Source organism: Mastigoproctus giganteus, chromosome 2, assembly GCF_048544385.1.
Source record: "Mastigoproctus giganteus isolate SK-2022 chromosome 2, ASM4854438v1, whole genome shotgun sequence".
Lineage (NCBI taxonomy): Eukaryota > Metazoa > Arthropoda > Arachnida > Uropygi > Thelyphonidae > Mastigoproctus > Mastigoproctus giganteus.
The window spans coordinates 10,134,321-10,154,039 of NC_143576.1; the positions used below are offsets into that span (position 1 = coordinate 10,134,321).

At 38.0% G+C, this 19,719-nt stretch overlaps 1 protein-coding gene across 1 annotated transcript in view; it reads right to left on the reverse strand.

Annotated features, from left to right (window-relative positions):
* nwk (FCH and double SH3 domains nervous wreck) overlaps positions 1-19,719 on the reverse strand; it is a 505,896-nt gene that overhangs the window by 220,428 nt on the left and 265,749 nt on the right. The window contains exon 8 of the mRNA XM_090389564.1: positions 6,754-6,882. Coding sequence (XP_090245690.1) covers positions 6,754-6,882 — 129 coding nt within the window. The remainder of the gene's footprint in view (positions 1-6,753; positions 6,883-19,719) is intronic.

The following is a 19,719-nucleotide window of genomic DNA, read 5'->3' on the forward strand; positions in this document are numbered from 1 at the left end:
AAGGTAATAGAGATTTCCAGGACTGCTGGGAGTCATAGTGGAACAAGTAAATACATGGGCTGTGTTAGGATGGCTAGGAGCAGGAATAGGTGCATGTATACTTGCATGTACACCAATGCTAGGAGTACAGTTAATAAATTTGATGAGCTTGAAGTGTTTTGGTCACTCGCACACTGGCAAGACTTTTGTAGATTTACTGGATGACTGTTTTCTACAGCAACATGTTCACCAGTTCGAGAATCAACCAGAGGGAGTAATACTCTTGATCTATTCTTCATGCATTAAGAATCTGCAGATAAAGGAACCACTAAGTGATAGTGATCACAATGTATTGATGTAGGAATTATTTAAAGATGTAACTACCATCAAGGCTAAAGGGAAGGGCTTTTGCTTTCGCAAAGGTGACTACAGAGGTCTCAGACAATTTTTAAATTCTGGACAGTGGGATCAAATGATGATGTTACCAACAGTGAATTCTAAATGGGAAGCCTTCAGAGACTTAATTTTGGAGGCTACTGTTCAAGGTTTAGGCCTAAATGGATGTCAGATGAATTAATGAGGCTAGTGGCAAAGAAGAAGAATGTATGGGATGCATATAAAGTATTAGGTGACACAGAAGCCTATGGCAGGTATAAACTAGTCTGTAATCAAGTCACAAAGAAGTTTAGGCAGGCGAAGGCAGATTACGAGAAATCTTTGGCAAAGGATGCAAAGAAAAACAGCAAAAAGTTCTTTACTTATGTAGACTCTAGAAGGATGAATCAGATTGGACCACTTAACATAGATGGGTTGACTACTGATGATAATGCACAGGTAGCTGATAAACTGAATGAGTATTTTGCATCAATATTCACACATGAGGAGTTATTCAGGGAGGGGAACGCCAGAGGTGTATTCAACTTTGGCAGTAAGCTATATAATCTTGTAATAACTGAGAGCAAAGTGGAGGAGAAATTGTTGAAGTTAAACATAAGGAAGACGCGTGGGGTGGATGTGATCTATCCAGTTATATTAAAGGAGGCAGTAAAGGAAGTAGCAAACCCTAAGCCATAATTATGAGAGCTTCCTTCGACTCAATGGAGGTCCCCATGGACTGGAGGTGTGCAAATGTATCACAAATTCACAAAGGAGGTTCAAAAGGTGACACAATTAACTACAGACCTGTTAGTTTAACTTCTTTTCCGGAGAAAATAATGGAATCACTGGTTAAAGAAACATTGCAGGATCATCTAGACAAGATTGCAGTAATAGTTAAGACACAGTATGTGTTTGTCAAAGGGAGGTAATGTCTGACCAATTTGATTGGATACTATGATGTGGTCACAAAGGAACTGAATGCCAAAAATAATTTTGATATCATATACTTGGATTTCAGGAAAGCTTTTGATACTGTTGCACATGGAAGTCTGCTGTACAAATTGGAGAGGTAGGAAGTCAAGGGTAAGCTGCTACAATGGATAAAGGGATGGTTGAATGGGAGACAACAGAGAGTGGTAATCGATGGACACTGCTCTTCGTGGACAAATGTTATTAGTGGAGTTCCCCAGGGTTCGTGTTCGGCCCATTGTTGTTTTGTATATTTATCAATGATATTGATGAAGGTATATCAGGTTTAATGTCCAAGTTTGCAGATGATACAAAGGTTGACAAGGTTGTTAATGACAGTATGCTACTCCAACTGGATCTAGATAAGTTAGGAAAATGGGCTGAGAAGTGGCAACTGGAGTTTAACATTGACAAATGCAAAGTACTGCATATGGGTAGCAATAACCGAAGAGAAACATACCAACTGGGTGGTACTACACTCAGGGAAGTGGAAAAGACCCAGGTGTAATTGTGCAGCCAAATATGAAGTTCACTGAGCAGTGCAGACAGGCTGCCAGGGCAAGTCATGGAGTCTTGTCAATGATATATAGGAATTTTGCTAGCAGGACAGGGAGGTGATAATCCCATTATACAAGGCAATAGTCAGGCCAAACCTAGAGTACTGTGTACAGGTCTGGAGGCCTCATTTTAGGAAGGATGTAGAGTTGCTAGAATGAGTACAAAGAAGGGCAACAAGATTGGTGAGGGAAACAAAGGGATGTGCTTACCAAGAAAGGCTTAAGTTCTGCAAATTGCAGCACCTGGAGAGTAGGCACCTGCGAATTGATCTGATTAAGGTGTATAAGGCCTTGAATGGGTTGAGCAAGCATGCTGATGGGATTCTTCGTCTTGCTCAGATTAAGAACCTGAGGGGGCAGAGTTTCAAATTGAGGAAAGATAGTTGTAGAATAGATGTGTGGAAATTTGCCTTTAGCCAGCGGGTAGTTGATTGGTGGAACAGGCTTCCATCTTTTGTTGTGGAAGCTAATAGCCTAAATAAATTTAAGGCTGAGCTGGACAGGCATTTGAAACGAATGGAGGGTTGAAATGGGAAGTTTTTTTTTTTTTTTTGGCTGATGCTGTATAAGCTTACTTTCTTGCATCGTATGCCTCTACTAATGCTAATACTTAATTTGTTGCTCTTATTCCAAAAACATTACTACTAAAGTAACAATATCAGGAAATAATTTTTTAGAGTACCGTACTTTTCATTTCCTTTTAATTTTCAATTTTTCCTGATAGCAAAGAATGAGTACCAGCACCTATTTTTTAAAAAAAAAGCACAAAAAGCACTGTATATATATCTATGCATATGTATCTATACATTAAAAGTTTTACTCCTAGTGATATTTATTCGAGCCAATGGGAGAAGAGTGCGGGACAATTGCATCACTACAAATGTAAATAATTATTGACAACTGCCTCCATAATGTTCACCAACCTCGTGCATGTGTTTCACTGTCTAAAGTTTAATGTTCCATTGTAACATTTTTTGTATATTAATGAATATTCTATATTTGTAAATATTGTAGTTTAGTATTTTGTAAATATTTTAAATATTCATATAGTTTGTAAATATTTCAGTTAAATATTTTAGTCCTGCTCTTTCAGATACAACAATATTCCTCATGCATTATGGAACCGGAAGCAAAAGGCCTTTTCCTAAGTGACCTATGTAAACGCAGGTAAATAATTACATAGTGATATTGGCTGAAGTCCAGTAGAATATACACTGGCAGGTACTTCAATGAAAGCGAGGAAGATGGTGATAATTGATAGGTGAAGGCACCTCACTTTCCTGATATTTTGTGTCATTGAGGAGGAGGAGGAGGGGGGCCTAAGCTTAGGTAGGGTGTTTATTCCTCCATCCAACCATTTTAAAATGGGAAAATGAGTTCTCAATTAAAAACAGCAGCAAATGTGGGGACAACCACCCTAAGCATATCAACCTAGGAGGGCAGTGGGTGGAGAAAGCAGTGGCATCTGCCAATCACTGCTTTGTTCCTGTCCGTTTGTCGAAATATGGGGGTCACAACTTGTCAATCACTGCTTTCCCACTGTTTTGTTTGCCACCATGTTGGAGGGTGTACATGGTTCTGGAGTTTTACCATGATATTTATTTGACCTTGAGAATTTTGTGCACTACAAATGCACAGGTAAATAATTACCTAGGTCATTTCCTGATTAGATATCGGACCAGTGCATTTCAACAGGTGTGTCTTTTACCTAGAAAAGATTTGACTTACTCCATATGCCTCTACATTTTATGTAGAAAAGCATGTGCAGGGGTAGGCAAGCAAAGCGAGCAGGGGGAAAAATATATATATAATATATACTAGGGGGCCCCCTAGTATATATTATATATATATTTTATACATGGCACGAAAAATGTTGCATTTTTTAAATATTTAATTCTTTTTTAAAACTAAAAAAATTTACACACAATAAGTAATGTAACAGATTAAGAAATGATGAAATATTGGTATACCCCAAGTAAAAAAAAAAAAAAAAAAAAAAAATTCTAGAAATTAAAAAGACAATTGTTAGGCAGCATGCCACCAGTTTTGTCACAATTACAAGCACTACTGCCATATGGTAAATATTTTATTTAACAGCCACTAATTTTTTAATTAAATATGTTTGTAACAAATACAGATTTCTTACCCCTTAGTGAATGAATCTTAATAGTATCCACAAGGGAATGATTTATACACACATATTTTCATGTGTGAATTGAAAGGAGTGAACAAATATAAGTTTTAATTTTTTTTTTTAAGTTTAGAGATGTAGTGTCAAAACATTATGTCTGCATATGTACAGATTTTCTTGAAACTCTACAGGGATGTGTTGCCATTTAATAGCAAACTTTCAACAAGATTTCAGACTATTTGGCCATACACCAGCCAAAACTGAAGAAATTCTCTGGAATTTGGATCCAGAGGTTCATATAACTGAATCTAAAAAATAACTACTAATGAGTTTATTTTCTTACTCTTATTTTTTTTTTATTTGCAATTTTAATTTTCATGATTTTTTTTTTTTTGATTCTGTTTACATTTTTAAAGAAATTTTAACTTTACTTTTGATAATAATGTTGCTCTACTTTTCAGCTATGAAGCCAAAACAGGAAAAAAATAATATTTAAAAGCATTTACATAAATAATTTTTACAACCTTCCAAACTCCTTGAAAAAGGTCACTTTGTAAACCTTTGAAAAAGCTTATATTCTGTCTGGAAACCAAATTACTAATGCAGTGGTTTTCAACCTTTTTTTAATAATGGCACCCCTAAGTAATATATTTTATTTTTCTGCACCCCTACTCAATTTTCTGCCCGTTAAATCTGATTTTCTCTCCCTGTGTGTATATATATATATATATATATATATATATATATATATATATATATATTAAAAAATATATATGTTATATGATATTTATTACAATAATACAATTATAAAAATTATACTTCATAATATAAATTATACAGGGTGTTTCAGTTAAACGTTTCAGAACTTCTAAGAGGGGTAGGGTACATCCTGACAACTCGAAATCATATAGCAATGTGGGGTCGAAAATGCTTTCCTGAAGCGGTGTTGTACACAGAAGCACCATAAAAAGAAAAGAGACCGTAAGTGAGAAATCGTTTTAATAATACATGAAAAGAAGCAAAAGGTACATGGATTAAAGTAAGTGTTCGAAGTTTCTTCCACGGGCTACAATGCACGCCTCACATCTCTGACGCATGGACATCCGAACATTCTGGAATACTCCAGGCGAATTTCTTCGGCAGCTACTGCAATTCTTGCAACCAGCTCCTCAGCATTGTCAACAGGGGTGTCATAAACTAGCGATTTCATATGACCCCAGAAATAAAAATCAAGACATGATAGGTCGGGTGACCGAGCAGGCCAACACACGGGACCACCACGTCCAATCCACTGTTGACCAAATGTGACATCCAGGTAGTTACGAACATCTCCGCTATAATGGGCAGGGGCTCCATCGTGTTGGAACCACATTGTCTGTTGCGTCGATGCAGAAATCTGTTCATCTCTCAAAAGTTGTGGCAATACTTGCTGCAGAAAGATCAAGTAGATAGGTCCGGTTAGACGACACGGTAACAGGTAAGGTCCGATGAGGTGAGCTCCCATAATACCGGCCCATACATTGACCGAAAATCGAATCTGTGCTGCACGACGTCGTATTGCATGCGGGTTCTCGACCGCCCAGATATGGTCATTATGCGTGTTGAAAATTCCTTCCCTTGTGAAGGATGCCTCATCGGAAAACAACACTTCAGCAGGAAAAAGGGGATTTGTAGCACATTTTCCAAGGTACCACTGTGCGAAAGCAATACGAGGTTGAAGAAACTTCGAACACTTACTTTAATCCATGTACCTTTTGCTTCTTTTCATGTATTATTAAAACGATTTCTCACTTACGGTCTCTTTTCTTTTTATGGTGCTTCTGTGTACAACACCGCTTCAGGAAAGCATTTCCGACCTCACATTGCTATATGATTTCAAGTTGTCAGGATGTACCCTACCCCTCTTAGAAGTTCTGAAACGTTTAACTGAAACACCCTGTATATATACAGTATATAATTTTATTCTTTATACAGAGGTACTAAGTAAAAATCAATTATAGTTCACGACAAAATTAAAAAGATACTGTACACCTTTTTATAATGAAATAAACATATAAATTAAAAAATAATAAGTTTAAGTAACTTAAACCCAAATTACGTGGCACCTCTGGAATGTTGTTGCAGCACCCCACAAGGGAACCCATTAGTACAGTTGAAAATCACTGTACTAATGGGTTAATGCTGTTATTTAAGGTGCCTCCGTAGCCAGGTGGGCAGGAGCAGTGGTGCATAGCACACGCTTCTTGATTAGACCGGGGTTCGAGCCTGTGACCACCAAATACGGAGGATGTGGAAAGGTCAGCGAATGACCACCGCATATCCCTGGAGCAAATATGACTTTAGTTGCTGATGCGCCTAAAAACCAAATAACAACAACAACAACTGTTATTTAACACAATGGGCATACTTCAAAAGTAACTGAATTCCAATGGGAATGAAAATCACAGTTAAATTACTAAATGACTTATCTACTACAATAACGATATGAGTTCTGTAGCTCGTTCATTTGTTAGTTAATTATGATACATCATATTCAATTTGGCTCTCTTGATAAATTTCAGAAAAGCCTTAAATATGACTACTAACTCCAGATGTTACAGTAAAAAAAATAGTTATAAACTATTTATTGAATGAATATTTATTTATTGAATTGAATTGTGAATTCTATAATAAAATATATCTAACCCAAAAATGTTAATAAACAAAATAAAAAAAAATTGTTAATATTCTAAAAAATACCTGAATAAGTTCTGGAAGATCAACATCATAAAACCTTAACTGATGTGCATTGGCAGCTACCAGGGATAAAATATAATCATTCCTTGCTTTGGTAGCCTGAATATCACAGGCTTCTTTCCTAAAGGAAAACTAATACACAAGTATAATAAAATGTCATTGGTCAGTTGTAGTAGTTACAAACATTATTTAAAAAAAAAAAAAAAAAAAGTCAAATAAAGATATTACTTTAGTAAGCAAAATCTATAATCTGATATATTAAAAATGTAATTATTTGAAGAGCACCTGAAGAGTATTACAGCTAAGGGTTTATTTAGTTTCTTTACTGCCTCCCTTAATATAACTGGATAGATTCCATCCACCCCAGGTGCCTTTTTTTTATATTTAACTTCAAAAATTTTTCTTCCACTTTCCTCTCCATTATTACAAAATCATTTATCTCCCTTAATAAACTTCAGGCATCTCCCTCCATAAAGAATTCCTCATGTGTGAATGTAGATGGAAAATACCTATTCAGTTTGTCAGAAACCTGAGCAGGATCATCAACAGTTGAGCTACTGATAACAAGTGGGTCAATGTGATTCATTTCCTGCCTTGTAGTGTTACCATAAGTAAAGAAGTCTTTTCTGTTTTTCTTTGCGCCCTTTGCAAAAGTCTTCTTATAATCTGCCTTAGCTTGCCCAGCTTCCTTTGTGACTTTATTGCAGACTAGTTTATGTCTACCACAGGCTTCTACTTTACCAGATAATTTATATCCCATGCACTTTTATTCTCTGCCACAAGTCTCATTAGTTCATTTAATATCCATTTATGTCTAAGTCTTGAACAGTATTTCTTAGTTGGTATAAAAAGCCTAGTAGCTTCTTTAATTACTACCCTGACTGCTTCCCATTTAGAATTCACTGTTGGCAACATAATCAGTTGGTTCTACTATACAGAATTTAAAAACTACTGATTTACTACTGATGGTAGTTATATCTATAAGTAAATTGCACATCAGTATAGTGTGATCACTGCAACCTAGTGGGTCTTTTATCTGCAGGGTCTTAATTCACAAAAAGATTTGCTGATAATCATATCTAGAATATTGCTTTCCCTTGTGGCCTCTCTAACATGCTGATGTAGAACAGAGTCATACAAATCCACAAAAGTCCTGCTACTGTGCAAGTCAACCAGCCCAAAAGTTTCAGCCGATATCTGTAAAGTTAAAATCCCCCATTATAAGTCATTTTGATTTACTTGCCACTATTTGCCCATATAGCAGTTCACTATATACATCAGAGTCAGACCTATAACACACTCCTACTCTCATTTTTGTTTTCCCCAGTGCTTATGTCATGCCAAACTAACTCAACATTGCGCTGGTCATCCATATCAACTGAATGCAGTGCCTTAGTCCTATCAGAGGATCATCAACAACAGCAAAGGACTGTATGTGGCCACAGGACTACTGTTGAATGTTATTTCATTAATGGACTAATCTCAATTACACCCAAGACAGTCATATGTGAAAACTACAGCAGGGTTGCCATTTCCAAGATACCCATACTAGCATGTCTGGTGCCAACTACCATGCCATGTTATTTATATTTCATCTTGCCCATTCTCATGCTGAATTGCATATACATCCTCACACATAATCATTCCTATATATCTGCCCACCTGCTTTATATAACATGATACTAACACAAAATGTTGTTTCTAAAGGAGTGCTACATTTTATGAAAAGTGTAAGTGTACCAATAAAGTGGTCACTCAATGTATTGTATTCTGTGTTGTGAAGGAGTTTCAATTAGAATTACATAATTTGGATCTTTGACTCCCAACAAGTTTTCCATTGCTGGTTTAAATACATGCAAGGTGGGTCTGTGGAATTAGTTCCCCCTCTTTTTCTTTCAAACTTCATATCTTTGTTCAGCCCCAGATTTATGAACATGCAAATATTCCTCCTTCATCTTGTCCATACAAGCCGTTAAATCATGTTCCAATGCTTATTAATATTTTAAAAATCAGATTCGTGTAATACCACAGGATTTTTAAAAACAATCCCATTTATTTTGAATAATTATATTACTATACAGTTTAAAGAATATGCCATACATATAGCTTTAATAAAACAATAACAATGTATTCCATTGTATTGTCAATTCACGTCAGAGATAAATAACAATGCAAACCTCTATGCCCTGTTTTTTTTTTTTTTTATGAGAACCCCAAACACGAGAGGTATTATAACCTATAGTACTTAGTACCGTGCTTGGGTTGGAGGTTGAGAAGACGAAAGAAGATATTTGTTGATATTGGACTTGAACTTCTGTAGATTGTAATTTTCAGGAAATACGTATGAAGGAAGGTTGTTCCAGAAAACGGCAGTTGAATGAATAAATGAGGAAGATGAAAAGTTGGTTCTGTGGGTTTGAAGTTGGACAGTAAATGGATGTTGGCTGGTGGCGGCACGTGTTCGGACTGTTTTGAAAGAGAGAGCGGGAATTATAGAAGCCAATTCAGAAGAACAGTGCCCATGGAAGTATCTGTAGAAAAGGCATGCAGCAGAAACAGTGCGTCTATGAGAAAGCGAGTGGAGAGACTCTGTTAGAGATGAATCATTAATTAACCTAACTGCCCGCTTCTGAATGGAATCAAGAAGCCTGAGAGAGGTTTTGGGGGCACCACCCCAGATGTGAAAACAATATTCCATGGCAGGGCGGATTTGCGATTTATACAGAGTGAGCAGCTGTTTGGGAGAAAAGTAACGCCGAGAGCGAAAGAGAAAACCAAGTTTTTTAGATGCAGAGGAAGCAATATTTGTAATGTGCTTGTGCCAAGAGAGATTAGAAGTCAGGGTAATCCCCAAAAGAGATATATCATTTTGCCTAGAAATCGGAGTGTCACTAAAGATAAGCATAGGAGCAGAAGAATCCTTTTTGCGAGATATAAGACAAGATTGAGTTTTAGAAGGGTTGAAATCAACTAAGTTGTCTTTGCCCCACTGGAGAATTACCTGAAGATCGGCATTTAAGGAATTGGCAGCAGATTTTCGAGAACTTGAAGCTGATTGAGCTGGACAAGGTTTCTCAAAATGGAAAGTTGAATGCAATGTGCTATCATCGGCAAAACTATGGATAGGATTTCCAGTCAATGGAAGAAGGTCATTGATATACAAGAGGAAAAGAGTGGGGGAAAGAACTGAACCTTGGGGGACACCGGCATTAGTGGAGAAGTTAGAAGACAGAGAGCCATCTACCATCACCCTCAGTGAGCGATCAGAGAGAAAACTGGATAACCAATTACTAAAAACAGTTGGCAAACCATAAGATGGAAGCTTGTTTAGAAGACCTTTATGCCAAACACGATCAAAAGCCTTTGAGATATCAAGAGCAACTACTTGTGTTTCACCGAACCTTTCCATTGAATTAGTCCATAAATGGGTAACATAAGCCAGAATATCACCAGTGGATCGACACTGACGGAATCCATACTGGCGATCGTTGATCAGACGGAAGGTTTCTAGGTAGTTTAAGAGTTGGCGGTTAATTGATTTCTCCATTACTTTAGAAAGAGTAGAAGTAATTGCAATGGGACGATAATTGGATGGGAGGGATTTGTCACCCTTTTTAGGAACTGGCTGGATATGAGCAAATTTCCAAGCAGAAGGAAAAACACCTTTGGAATAAGAAAGTGAAAAAAGGCGGCAAAGAATAGGAGTAAGTTCAGGAGCACAGGTTTTGAGAACAAGTGGAGAAATACCATCAGGACCTGGAGCTTTCTTAGCATCAAGATTCATCAAAATCCTTCTGATATCCTTTTGACGGAAGACCACAGGAGGCATTGAATGGAGCGTGTTAGGAATGGTGGGAGGTGTTTTACCAAGATCATTAATACATGAGCTCGAAGAAAAATGGGATGCTAGCAGGTCAGCTTTATCCTTGGCTGAAGTGACAACAGAACCATCTGGTTTGGACAGAGGTGGGAGCAGAGATGGGCAAAAGTTGCGGCCAATAGCTTTGGCAAGAGACCAGAATGCTCGGCTACCATTAGGGCAAGAAGCAAGTTTTCTACTCTTAGCCTGTTCAAACTCTAGTTTGGACTGATTAATAACTGCTTTACAATTGTTGCGAGCTTTGGTGTAGGCAGAAAATGAAACTGAAGAATTAGAAACAAGCCAATTACGATATGCAACGTTCTTCTCTTGGACAGCCTTAGCACATTTATTGGAAAACCAAGGTTTAGATAAAGGACGAGATTTTAAAGTGGAGTGTGGGATAAAGGATTCCATTCCTGCAAGAATAATTTCACTGACACGATCTGAGCAAACGTTGACATCAGAAGTTTTGAAACAGTAATCAGACCAAGGAAAAGAAGAAAAGAAGTCTCGCAGGTCATCCCATTTTGCATTCTTGTAATGCCAAACAATACGAGGTTGGGAATAGCCATGAGATAAAGGTTCCATTGGAGAAGAGACAATCACCAAGTTGTGATCTGAAGTGCCTAAAGGACCTCTCACTTCAACCTTGTACTTAGAAGGGTTGTTTGTGAGAAAAAGATCAAGCGTATTGGCTGTATGATTAGGATTGTCCGGTATTCTTGTAGGTAAATGAACAATCTGTGCTAGGTCATTAGTAATTGCAAAAGCCTCAGCATCTCGACCTGCTGGGTCGGTGTGACTAGAAAACGGAAGCCAGCTGGAGTTGTGAACGTTAAAATCACCAAGGAAAATTACCTCACTGTTAGGAAAGTTGGACTGGAGAAAGTCAAGTTGCAAAGAGAGGAAGTCAAAGAGCTCCAAGTGATTAGTGGAGTTGGGAGAACGGTAGAGACAACAGATGAATTTTACACAATGGGGTAGAGAGATTTTAAGCCAGAGAAGATCAAAGAGAGGAGATTCCAAATTGCCTAGTCTCTGACAGGGAATATCAGAACGGACATATGCACAAGTACCACCTTTGAGGCGTAAGGAATCATACAGCAAATAATTTGGATATCTGAGATGAGCAGTATTTGAATCAACTGATAACTGGGATTCAGTCAGAAAAAGTACATGGGGTTTGGAAGACTGCAAGTGGAAATGGACATCGTTGAGATTAGAATTGGGACCACGTATATTTGTGAAATGAATTAGGAAGTCCTTGGGAGGTTTAGATCTTTTCGCAGATAAGCTTGCTCTATTATTTTGACAATTCATGGTGTATTCAATAGTAAGAAAAAGTGGGTGGGACATGCTGTATGAAGTAATGAAATTTTTGGATATGGCGTACATGTGGTAAGAATATACCCAGATCCTTGACATAACGTGGCCTCGACAATGCTCCCCGCATACACACTACTCGGACTCCCTCCAGTCACTATCTGGCAGAGTAGAGGTAGCAAGATTATACACTAGCTGATCCGGAAGCTTCCTAGAGAGTTACCAATAGGTTCAGTCCGGTGTACTAACTAGCGGCCGGCCTGCGAACACCGTTTTAGAGCTGTACCCTCGAAATGTAAGGAATATTGGATCTCGCCACGACATTCATCATAACCTCAAAAATCATCAATCATACTGCATGATGGAAGAGATAGGGAAGGGTTGGCCGGAACTTAGCTCTAGAGACTAAACATGGGTTCCGCCACTTCAAGCCTCCAATAAGCAAAGTGGTGGTATTTCACCGGTTGATGAGAGTCATCTACCACCTAATACTGCCTGGTAACATAGAGGGGCGGCGTTCCTCCATGTGGTGTGGGCGCCACACCTCGACCCCTGCTTACGTTGGTTCACACCTGGGTGGTCACCCACCATGTACTAGTGCATGAAGGTTATACCCAGGATTACTAACAGTCCCACCATCGTGAAGGTGCAAGCAGAGGATTTGGCTGTCATAGACCGTCCGGACTTCGCCGAAATTGGGTCCACTTTGACTTGAGTGTCACCCAAATATCAGTTCCATCAGCGTTTTAGACTCCCAGGTAGCAAGAACAGCTTGTCTGGCATATCTGAGAGAATGTCTGTGACAACCTCAAGGACCAAATGTATAGCCAATTCAATAAAAAAAAAAAACTGAATTAAAACCGATTTTAAAAAATTGTCCTGAGATACTGCTTGACTTTATTTATTCAATACTTTCACAAAGGTCTTCTTCGAGTCTAGCAATGACAGGTAGTGGTGTCGAATAAATTTTCTGTGAATCCGCCAAGGCCTAAAAAGGAAGACTTCTGTGTACAGCTGATTTATGATAATTAAACTCTTATACTTTGTTCTTCTCTTGTTGTTGGTTTTTAGGCACATTACTGACTTGACACCATGTGTTATATCTGTTTAAGTGCGAATTCATAGGCCAATGTGCACGTTCATCTTTTTTGTGTACTAACACCCAATTCCACTGTGAGAATTGGATGCTCTGTTTTTCCTACAAAGAGTCAATGAAAGGGAGGCATTCTTCTGGTTGGTACTAAATACTGGGAGACTGGATCAATACATTCTGTGATACAACAGCAGAGCTAAAACTTGCATTTTTAAGCAGAGCATAGAGTTTGTTGATGAGTTTGGAAAATCCTCAACAAGCAAGTTCCACCCTCAAAGTCTTGAACCTGAGAGATTTCCTTGAGTTTCTGATAAGTTTAAATTCTCACAACCTATGTTATAAGATGTGGATCTACACATCTACTATCATCAGCTAACCACTAAATTTCTGGAGTCTTTAGAACATTTAGCGATCACCTTAATGAAGGAAGAAAATACACCAGAAAGAATACAAGAATAGCATTAGCATATGATGCAAGAAAGCAAGCTTATATAGCATCAACCAAAAAAAAAAAAAAAAAAAAAAACCTTCCTATTTCACCCATCCATTTTACTCCAAATGCTTGTCTAGTTCTTCCTCAAGCTTATTTAAGTTTTCGACCTTCACTATGAGAGATGGAAGTTTGTTCCAAATATCAATCACCAGCTGGCTCAAGGTCAGCTGGTGATTGATAGTTGACAGTTCCATACATCTATTCTACAATTGTCTTTACTCAATTTGAATTTATGTCCCCTCTAGTGAGTAATCTGATCAAGAGGAAGAATCCCATCAGCATTGAGCTTGCTCAAACCATTCAAGGCCTTATACACTTCAATTAGATCCCCTTGCAGGTGCCTAGTCTCCAGACTGCAATTTTCAGAGCTTAAGTCTTTCTTCATAAGAGCAACCCTTTGTTCCATTCTCCAATCTCTTTGCCCTTCTCTGTACTCGTTCCAGCAGCTCTACATCCTTCCTAAAATGAGGCCTCCAGACCTGTATACAGTACTCAAGGTGTGGCCTGACCATTGCCTTATACAAGGGGATGATCACCCCCTTATCCCTGCTAGCAAAATTCCTGTATACCACTGACAAGACACCATGAGCTACTCTTGCAGCCCATCTACCCTACTCAGAAAACTTCATATCTGACTGCACAAATATCCCCAAGTGCTTTTCATTTTCTACTACCCTGAGTGTAGTATCATATAATTGGTACATCACTCTGGGGTCACTGCTACCCATATGGAATACTTTACATTTGTCAATGATAAACTTCAGTTGCCACTTCTCAACCCATGTGCTCAACCTTTCTACTTACTTAGGTATGTGATATGCTATTTTTATTATTTTTTAACAGACAATAAATATTAATCATACAAAAGTATGAATCAGTAATCCAATCTCCCTCCGGATTGTGAGAATTGCAAAACTGGCTTCAAGCCCCTTTAGCCAAGCACTGAGATTCATGTTGTAATCAATACTATTAAAATGCAATGCCCCATGTTTGACTATGCCTTGGAAAGCATGGGATTTCTTAATTTATATATAAATAAAAAAGCTGAAGGAAAGCAGATTTGGGCTTCTATAGATTGAAATTTTCAGAAAATACATATGAAGGTTGTTCCAGAAAACGGAAATTGAATGAATAAATGAGGAAGGGGAAAAGTTGGTTCTGTGAGTTTGTAGTTGGACAGTAAAAGGATGTTCACTGGTTGCAACAAGTGTTTGGACTGCTTTTTGGAAAGAGGGAGCAGGAATTATAGATGTCAATTCAGAAGAACAGCACCCATGGAAGTATCTATACAAAGGGCATGCAGCAGAAACAGAATGCCTAAGAGACAGGGAGTGGAGAGACTCTGTTAGACATGAATAATTAAATAACCTAACTGCCATCTTATGAATGGAATCTAGAAGTCTGAGAGAGATTTTGGGAGCACCGCCCCAGATGTGGGAACAATATTCCATGGTAGGGCAGATTTGAGATTTGTACAGAGTGAATAGCTGTTCGGAAGAAAAGTAATGCAATATTTGTAATGTGCTTATCACAAGAGAGATGAGAAGTCAGGATAATCCCCAATAGAGATATATGATCTTACCTACAAATCAGAGTGTCATTGAAGATAAACATAGGAGCAGAAGAATCCTTTTGCAAGATATAAGACAGGACTGTTTTAGAAGGATTGAAATCAACTAAGTTTTCTTTACCCCTGTTAGCTACTTTAAGGAATTAGTAGTAGATAATCGAGAAGTTGAAGCTCTTTCAGGAGGGCAAGCTCAAACTGGAAGGTGGAATGCAATGTGCTGTCATCTGCAAAACTATTGATAAAATTTCCGGTCAATGAAAGAAAGTCATTAATGTACAAAAGGAAAAGAATGGGAGAAAGAACTGAACCTTGAGGAACACCAGCATTAGTGGAGAAGTTAGAATACAGACAGCCATTTACCATCACCCACATTGAGCAATCAGAGAGAAAACTGGATACCCAATTACATAAACTAGTTGGCAAATCATAAGATGGAAGCTTATTTAGAAGACCTTTAAGCCAAACACAATCAAAAGCCTTTGAAATGTCAAGAGTGACTGCCTGAGTTTCACCAATCTTTTCCATTGAATTTGATCATAGATGGGTAACATAAGCCTAGAATAACACCAGTGGATCGACACTGATGGAATCAATACTGGGGATCGTTGATCATATTGAAGGTTTCTAGATAGTTTAAGAGTTAGTGATTAATTGATTTCTCCAATTTTGCAATGGATCGATAATTGGATGGGAGGGATTTTTCACCCCTTTTAGGAGCTGGTTGGATATGAGCAAATTTCCAAGCAGAAGGAAAAACACCTTTGGAATAAGAAAGTGAAAAAAGGTGACACAGAACAGGAGTAAGTTCAGGAGCATAGGTTGAGAACAACTGGAGAAATAACATCAGGACCTGAGGCTTTCTTAGCATCAAGATTAGCCAAAATCCTTCTGACATCCTTTTGGCAGACCATAGGAGGCATTGAATGGTGAGCACTGGGAATGGTGGGAGGTAGTTTCCCAAGATCATTAATACGCAAGTTGGAAGAAAAATAGGATGCTAGCATGTCAGCTTTATTCTTGGCTGAAGTGGCAATAGAACCATCTGGTTTTAACCAAGGTGGCAACAGAGATGGGCAAAGGTTGTGGCCAATAGCTTTTGCAAGAGACCAGAATGTTTGGCTACCATTTGGACAAGAAGCAAGTTTTCTGCTCTTAACCTGTTCAAAGCCTAACAGGTTAAGAGCAGACTGATTCTAATTTGGATTGATTAATAACTGCTTAAAACTGTTGCAAGCTTTGGTGTAGGCAGAAAACAAAACTGAAGATTTGGAAACAAGCCAATTATGATATGCAACATTCTTATCTTGAACAGCCTTAGCACATTTATTAGAAAAACAAGGTTTAGATAAGGGACAAGATTTTAAGGTGGTGTGGAATAAATATAAGAATAATTCACTGACACGACCTGAGAAAATGTTGACGTCAGAAGTTCTGAAACAGTAATCTGGCCAAGGAAAATAAGAAAAGAAATTTTGCAGATCATCCCAGTTTACATTCTTGTAATGCCAAACAACCTGAGGTTGGGAATGGCCATGAGAGAAAGGCTCCAATGGAGAAATGACCATCAGCAAGTTGTGATCTGAGGTGCCTAGAGGACCATTCACCTCGACCGTGTACTTGTTTGTGAGAAAAATATCAAGAGTGATGATGGCTGTGTGGTTAGGATTGTCTCGTAGGTAAATGAACAATTTGTGCGAGGTCATTAGTAATAGCAAAAGCCTCAGCATCTCAACCAGCTGGGTCCATGTGACTAGAAAAAAGGGAGCCATTGAAAAAAGCCACTAGAAAAAAGGGAGTTGTGAACATTAAAATCACCAAGGAAAATTAGCTCACTGTTAGAAATCTGGACTGTAGAAAGTCAAGTTGCAAAGAGAGGAAGTTAAAAGAGCTCCAAGTGATTAGTGGAGTTAGGAGAAAGAGGCAACAGATAAATTTGACAGAATGAGGTAGAGAGATTTTAAACAGAGAAAATCAAAAAGAGGAGATTCCAAATTACTAAGTCTCTAACAGGGAATGTTAGAATGGACATATGCACAAAGAAATACCACCTTTAAAGCGAAAGGAATCATTGAGCGAATAATTTAGACAACTGATATGAGCAGTGGTTGAATCAACCGATAATTGAGATTCTGTCAGAAAAAGTACATGGTGTTTGGCAGACTGCAAGTGGAAATGGACATCAGCGAGATTACAACTGAGACCACACATATTTTTGAAATGAATGAGGCAGCATTTGGGAGGTTTGGATGTTTTTGCAGATAAGTTTGCTCTATTAGTATTTAAATACAAGGTATGCAAAAATATTTGCTGATGACATTGAGGCAGTTTTAGGTGGTTCAGAAAACTACTAGCCTGGGAGAATACAGACTAACAGATTAACAGCAGCCATAGAAAAGGTGAAAGTGATTCCTGCGCTGCTTCTATTAGAACATGCAGTGGCCTGGAAAGCAAGGTGTCAGAGATTTCAGGGCCTGCTGAAGACCTCATTGAACAAGCAAATACATGGGCTGTGTTATGGTCACTAAGAGTAAAATTAGTTACTCATATACTTACATGAACACTAATGCTAAGAATATAGTATTTAAATTTGACCAATTTGAAGTACTGGTCAGTTCATCAAATGCAAACATTGCAGTATATCAGGGACATGGTGTCACACAAATATAAGATATTCAGAATTTGAATATGGTGAGTACAATGTGTACTGAAAGGACAGACAGCATAGGAGAGGGGGGTTATGCTCTTAGTTAAGAGGCACACAAAATCTAAGCAGTGCATCCAGTGGACTCAGGTGGCCAGTACAATATTGATTCAGTCTGGTGTGAGAAAAGCAGTCAAAACAAAAACAAGAGTAGGAGTGTGTTATGGCTAGTAGATTGGAATGTAATGGGTAACTTTAACTTTCCAGATATTGACTGTACCTGGTGGGTTGCTCATCATTACAGCAGCAACATTTCTATGGATTTATTGGATAATTATTTTCCAATAAATCCATAGAAATATCAATAAATCCATGAACCAGCATGTTATAGAATCAACAAAAGAAAGCAATATATTTGATCTGATTATCAGCAGCAATTCTTTATATATTAAGAATCTGCATGAAAAAAACAACACTTGGTGGCAGTGAGCACACTATACTGATGTAGTATTTACTTAAAGACATAACTACTGTCAAGGGGAAAAGAAAGGACTTTTTCTTTCATATGGGTGACTACAGTGGTCAAATACAGTTTTTAAATTCTGTACAGTGGGTCCATCTGATGATGTTACCAACAGAAATTCTAAATGTGAAGCATGCAGGGATGTAATCACAGAAGCTGTTAGGCTTTTTATACCAACTAAGAGCTATTCAAGGCTTAGATCTAAATGGATGTTAGATGAACTGATGAGACTTGTGGCAGAAAAGAGAAATGAATGGAAAGCATATAAATTATTAGGTAATACAGATTCCTATAATAAACTAGTCTGAAACCAGGTCACAAAGTGGATTAGGCAAACTAAGGCAGATTACAAGAAGTTTCTGGCAAAAAATGCAAAGAAAAGCAGCAAAGACTTTATTTATGTAAACACTAGAAAGGAGGGTATGAATCACATCAGTCCACTAAATTTGAATGGTTTTACTGTTGATGATCCCAGTTATATTGCTACAAACTGAATAGGTACTCTACATCTTCCATCATACATGAGGAATTTTTTAATGGATAGAGATGCCAGAAGTGTTTCTAATTCTAACAAGGAGCTGAATGATTTTGCAATAACTGAGTAGAAAGCAGAAGAGAAACTGTTGAAACTAAATGTAAAAAAGGCTCCTAAGGTGAATGGGATCTATCCAATTATATTAAAGGAGGCAGCAAAAGAAGTAAGCAAACCTTTAGCAATGACTGATTATGAGAGCATTCAGTGAAGAACCCTGTGATACAGAGATGTGAAAATCTGTCCTCAATTCACAAAGGATGAACAAACAGTGACTTGAGTAATTACAGACCTATTAGCTTGACTTCTGTTCCATGATAAGTAATGGAGTCACAGGATAAAGAAGTAATGAAGGGCCATCTAGACAGGAATGCGCCTGTGTGCAACCAATCTAACTGGAAACTATGACATGGTAATAAAAGAACTTGATGCAAAAAATAATTCTGATATCATAAAGGCTTTTGATACTTGCACATAAGAGACTGATATACAAATTGGTGCACTGTAGCATTAGGAGCAAGTTACTGCTATGAATAAAGGGATGGTCAAGCAGGAGAAGACAGAGTGCTTATCAATGGGTACTACTCTTCTTGGACTAATATTATTAGTGGAGCCCCTCCCAGAGTTCAGTGTGTTGGGCTTACTGTTGTATTCTATATTCATTGTTTGTTTGTTTGTTATTTGGTTTTTAGGAGCATTAGCAACTAAGGCCATATTGCTCCGCGAATATGCAGTGGTCATTCCTGACCTTTCCGCATCCTTCGTATTTGGTGGTGACGGGCTCGAACCCCGGTCTAATCAAGAAGCGTGTGCTACGCACTGCTGCTCCTTCCCACCTGGCTACGGAGGCACCTCTATATTCATTAACGATATTGATGAAAGTATATCAGGTGCAATGTCTAAGTTTGCAGATGATATGAAAGTTGGCAGTG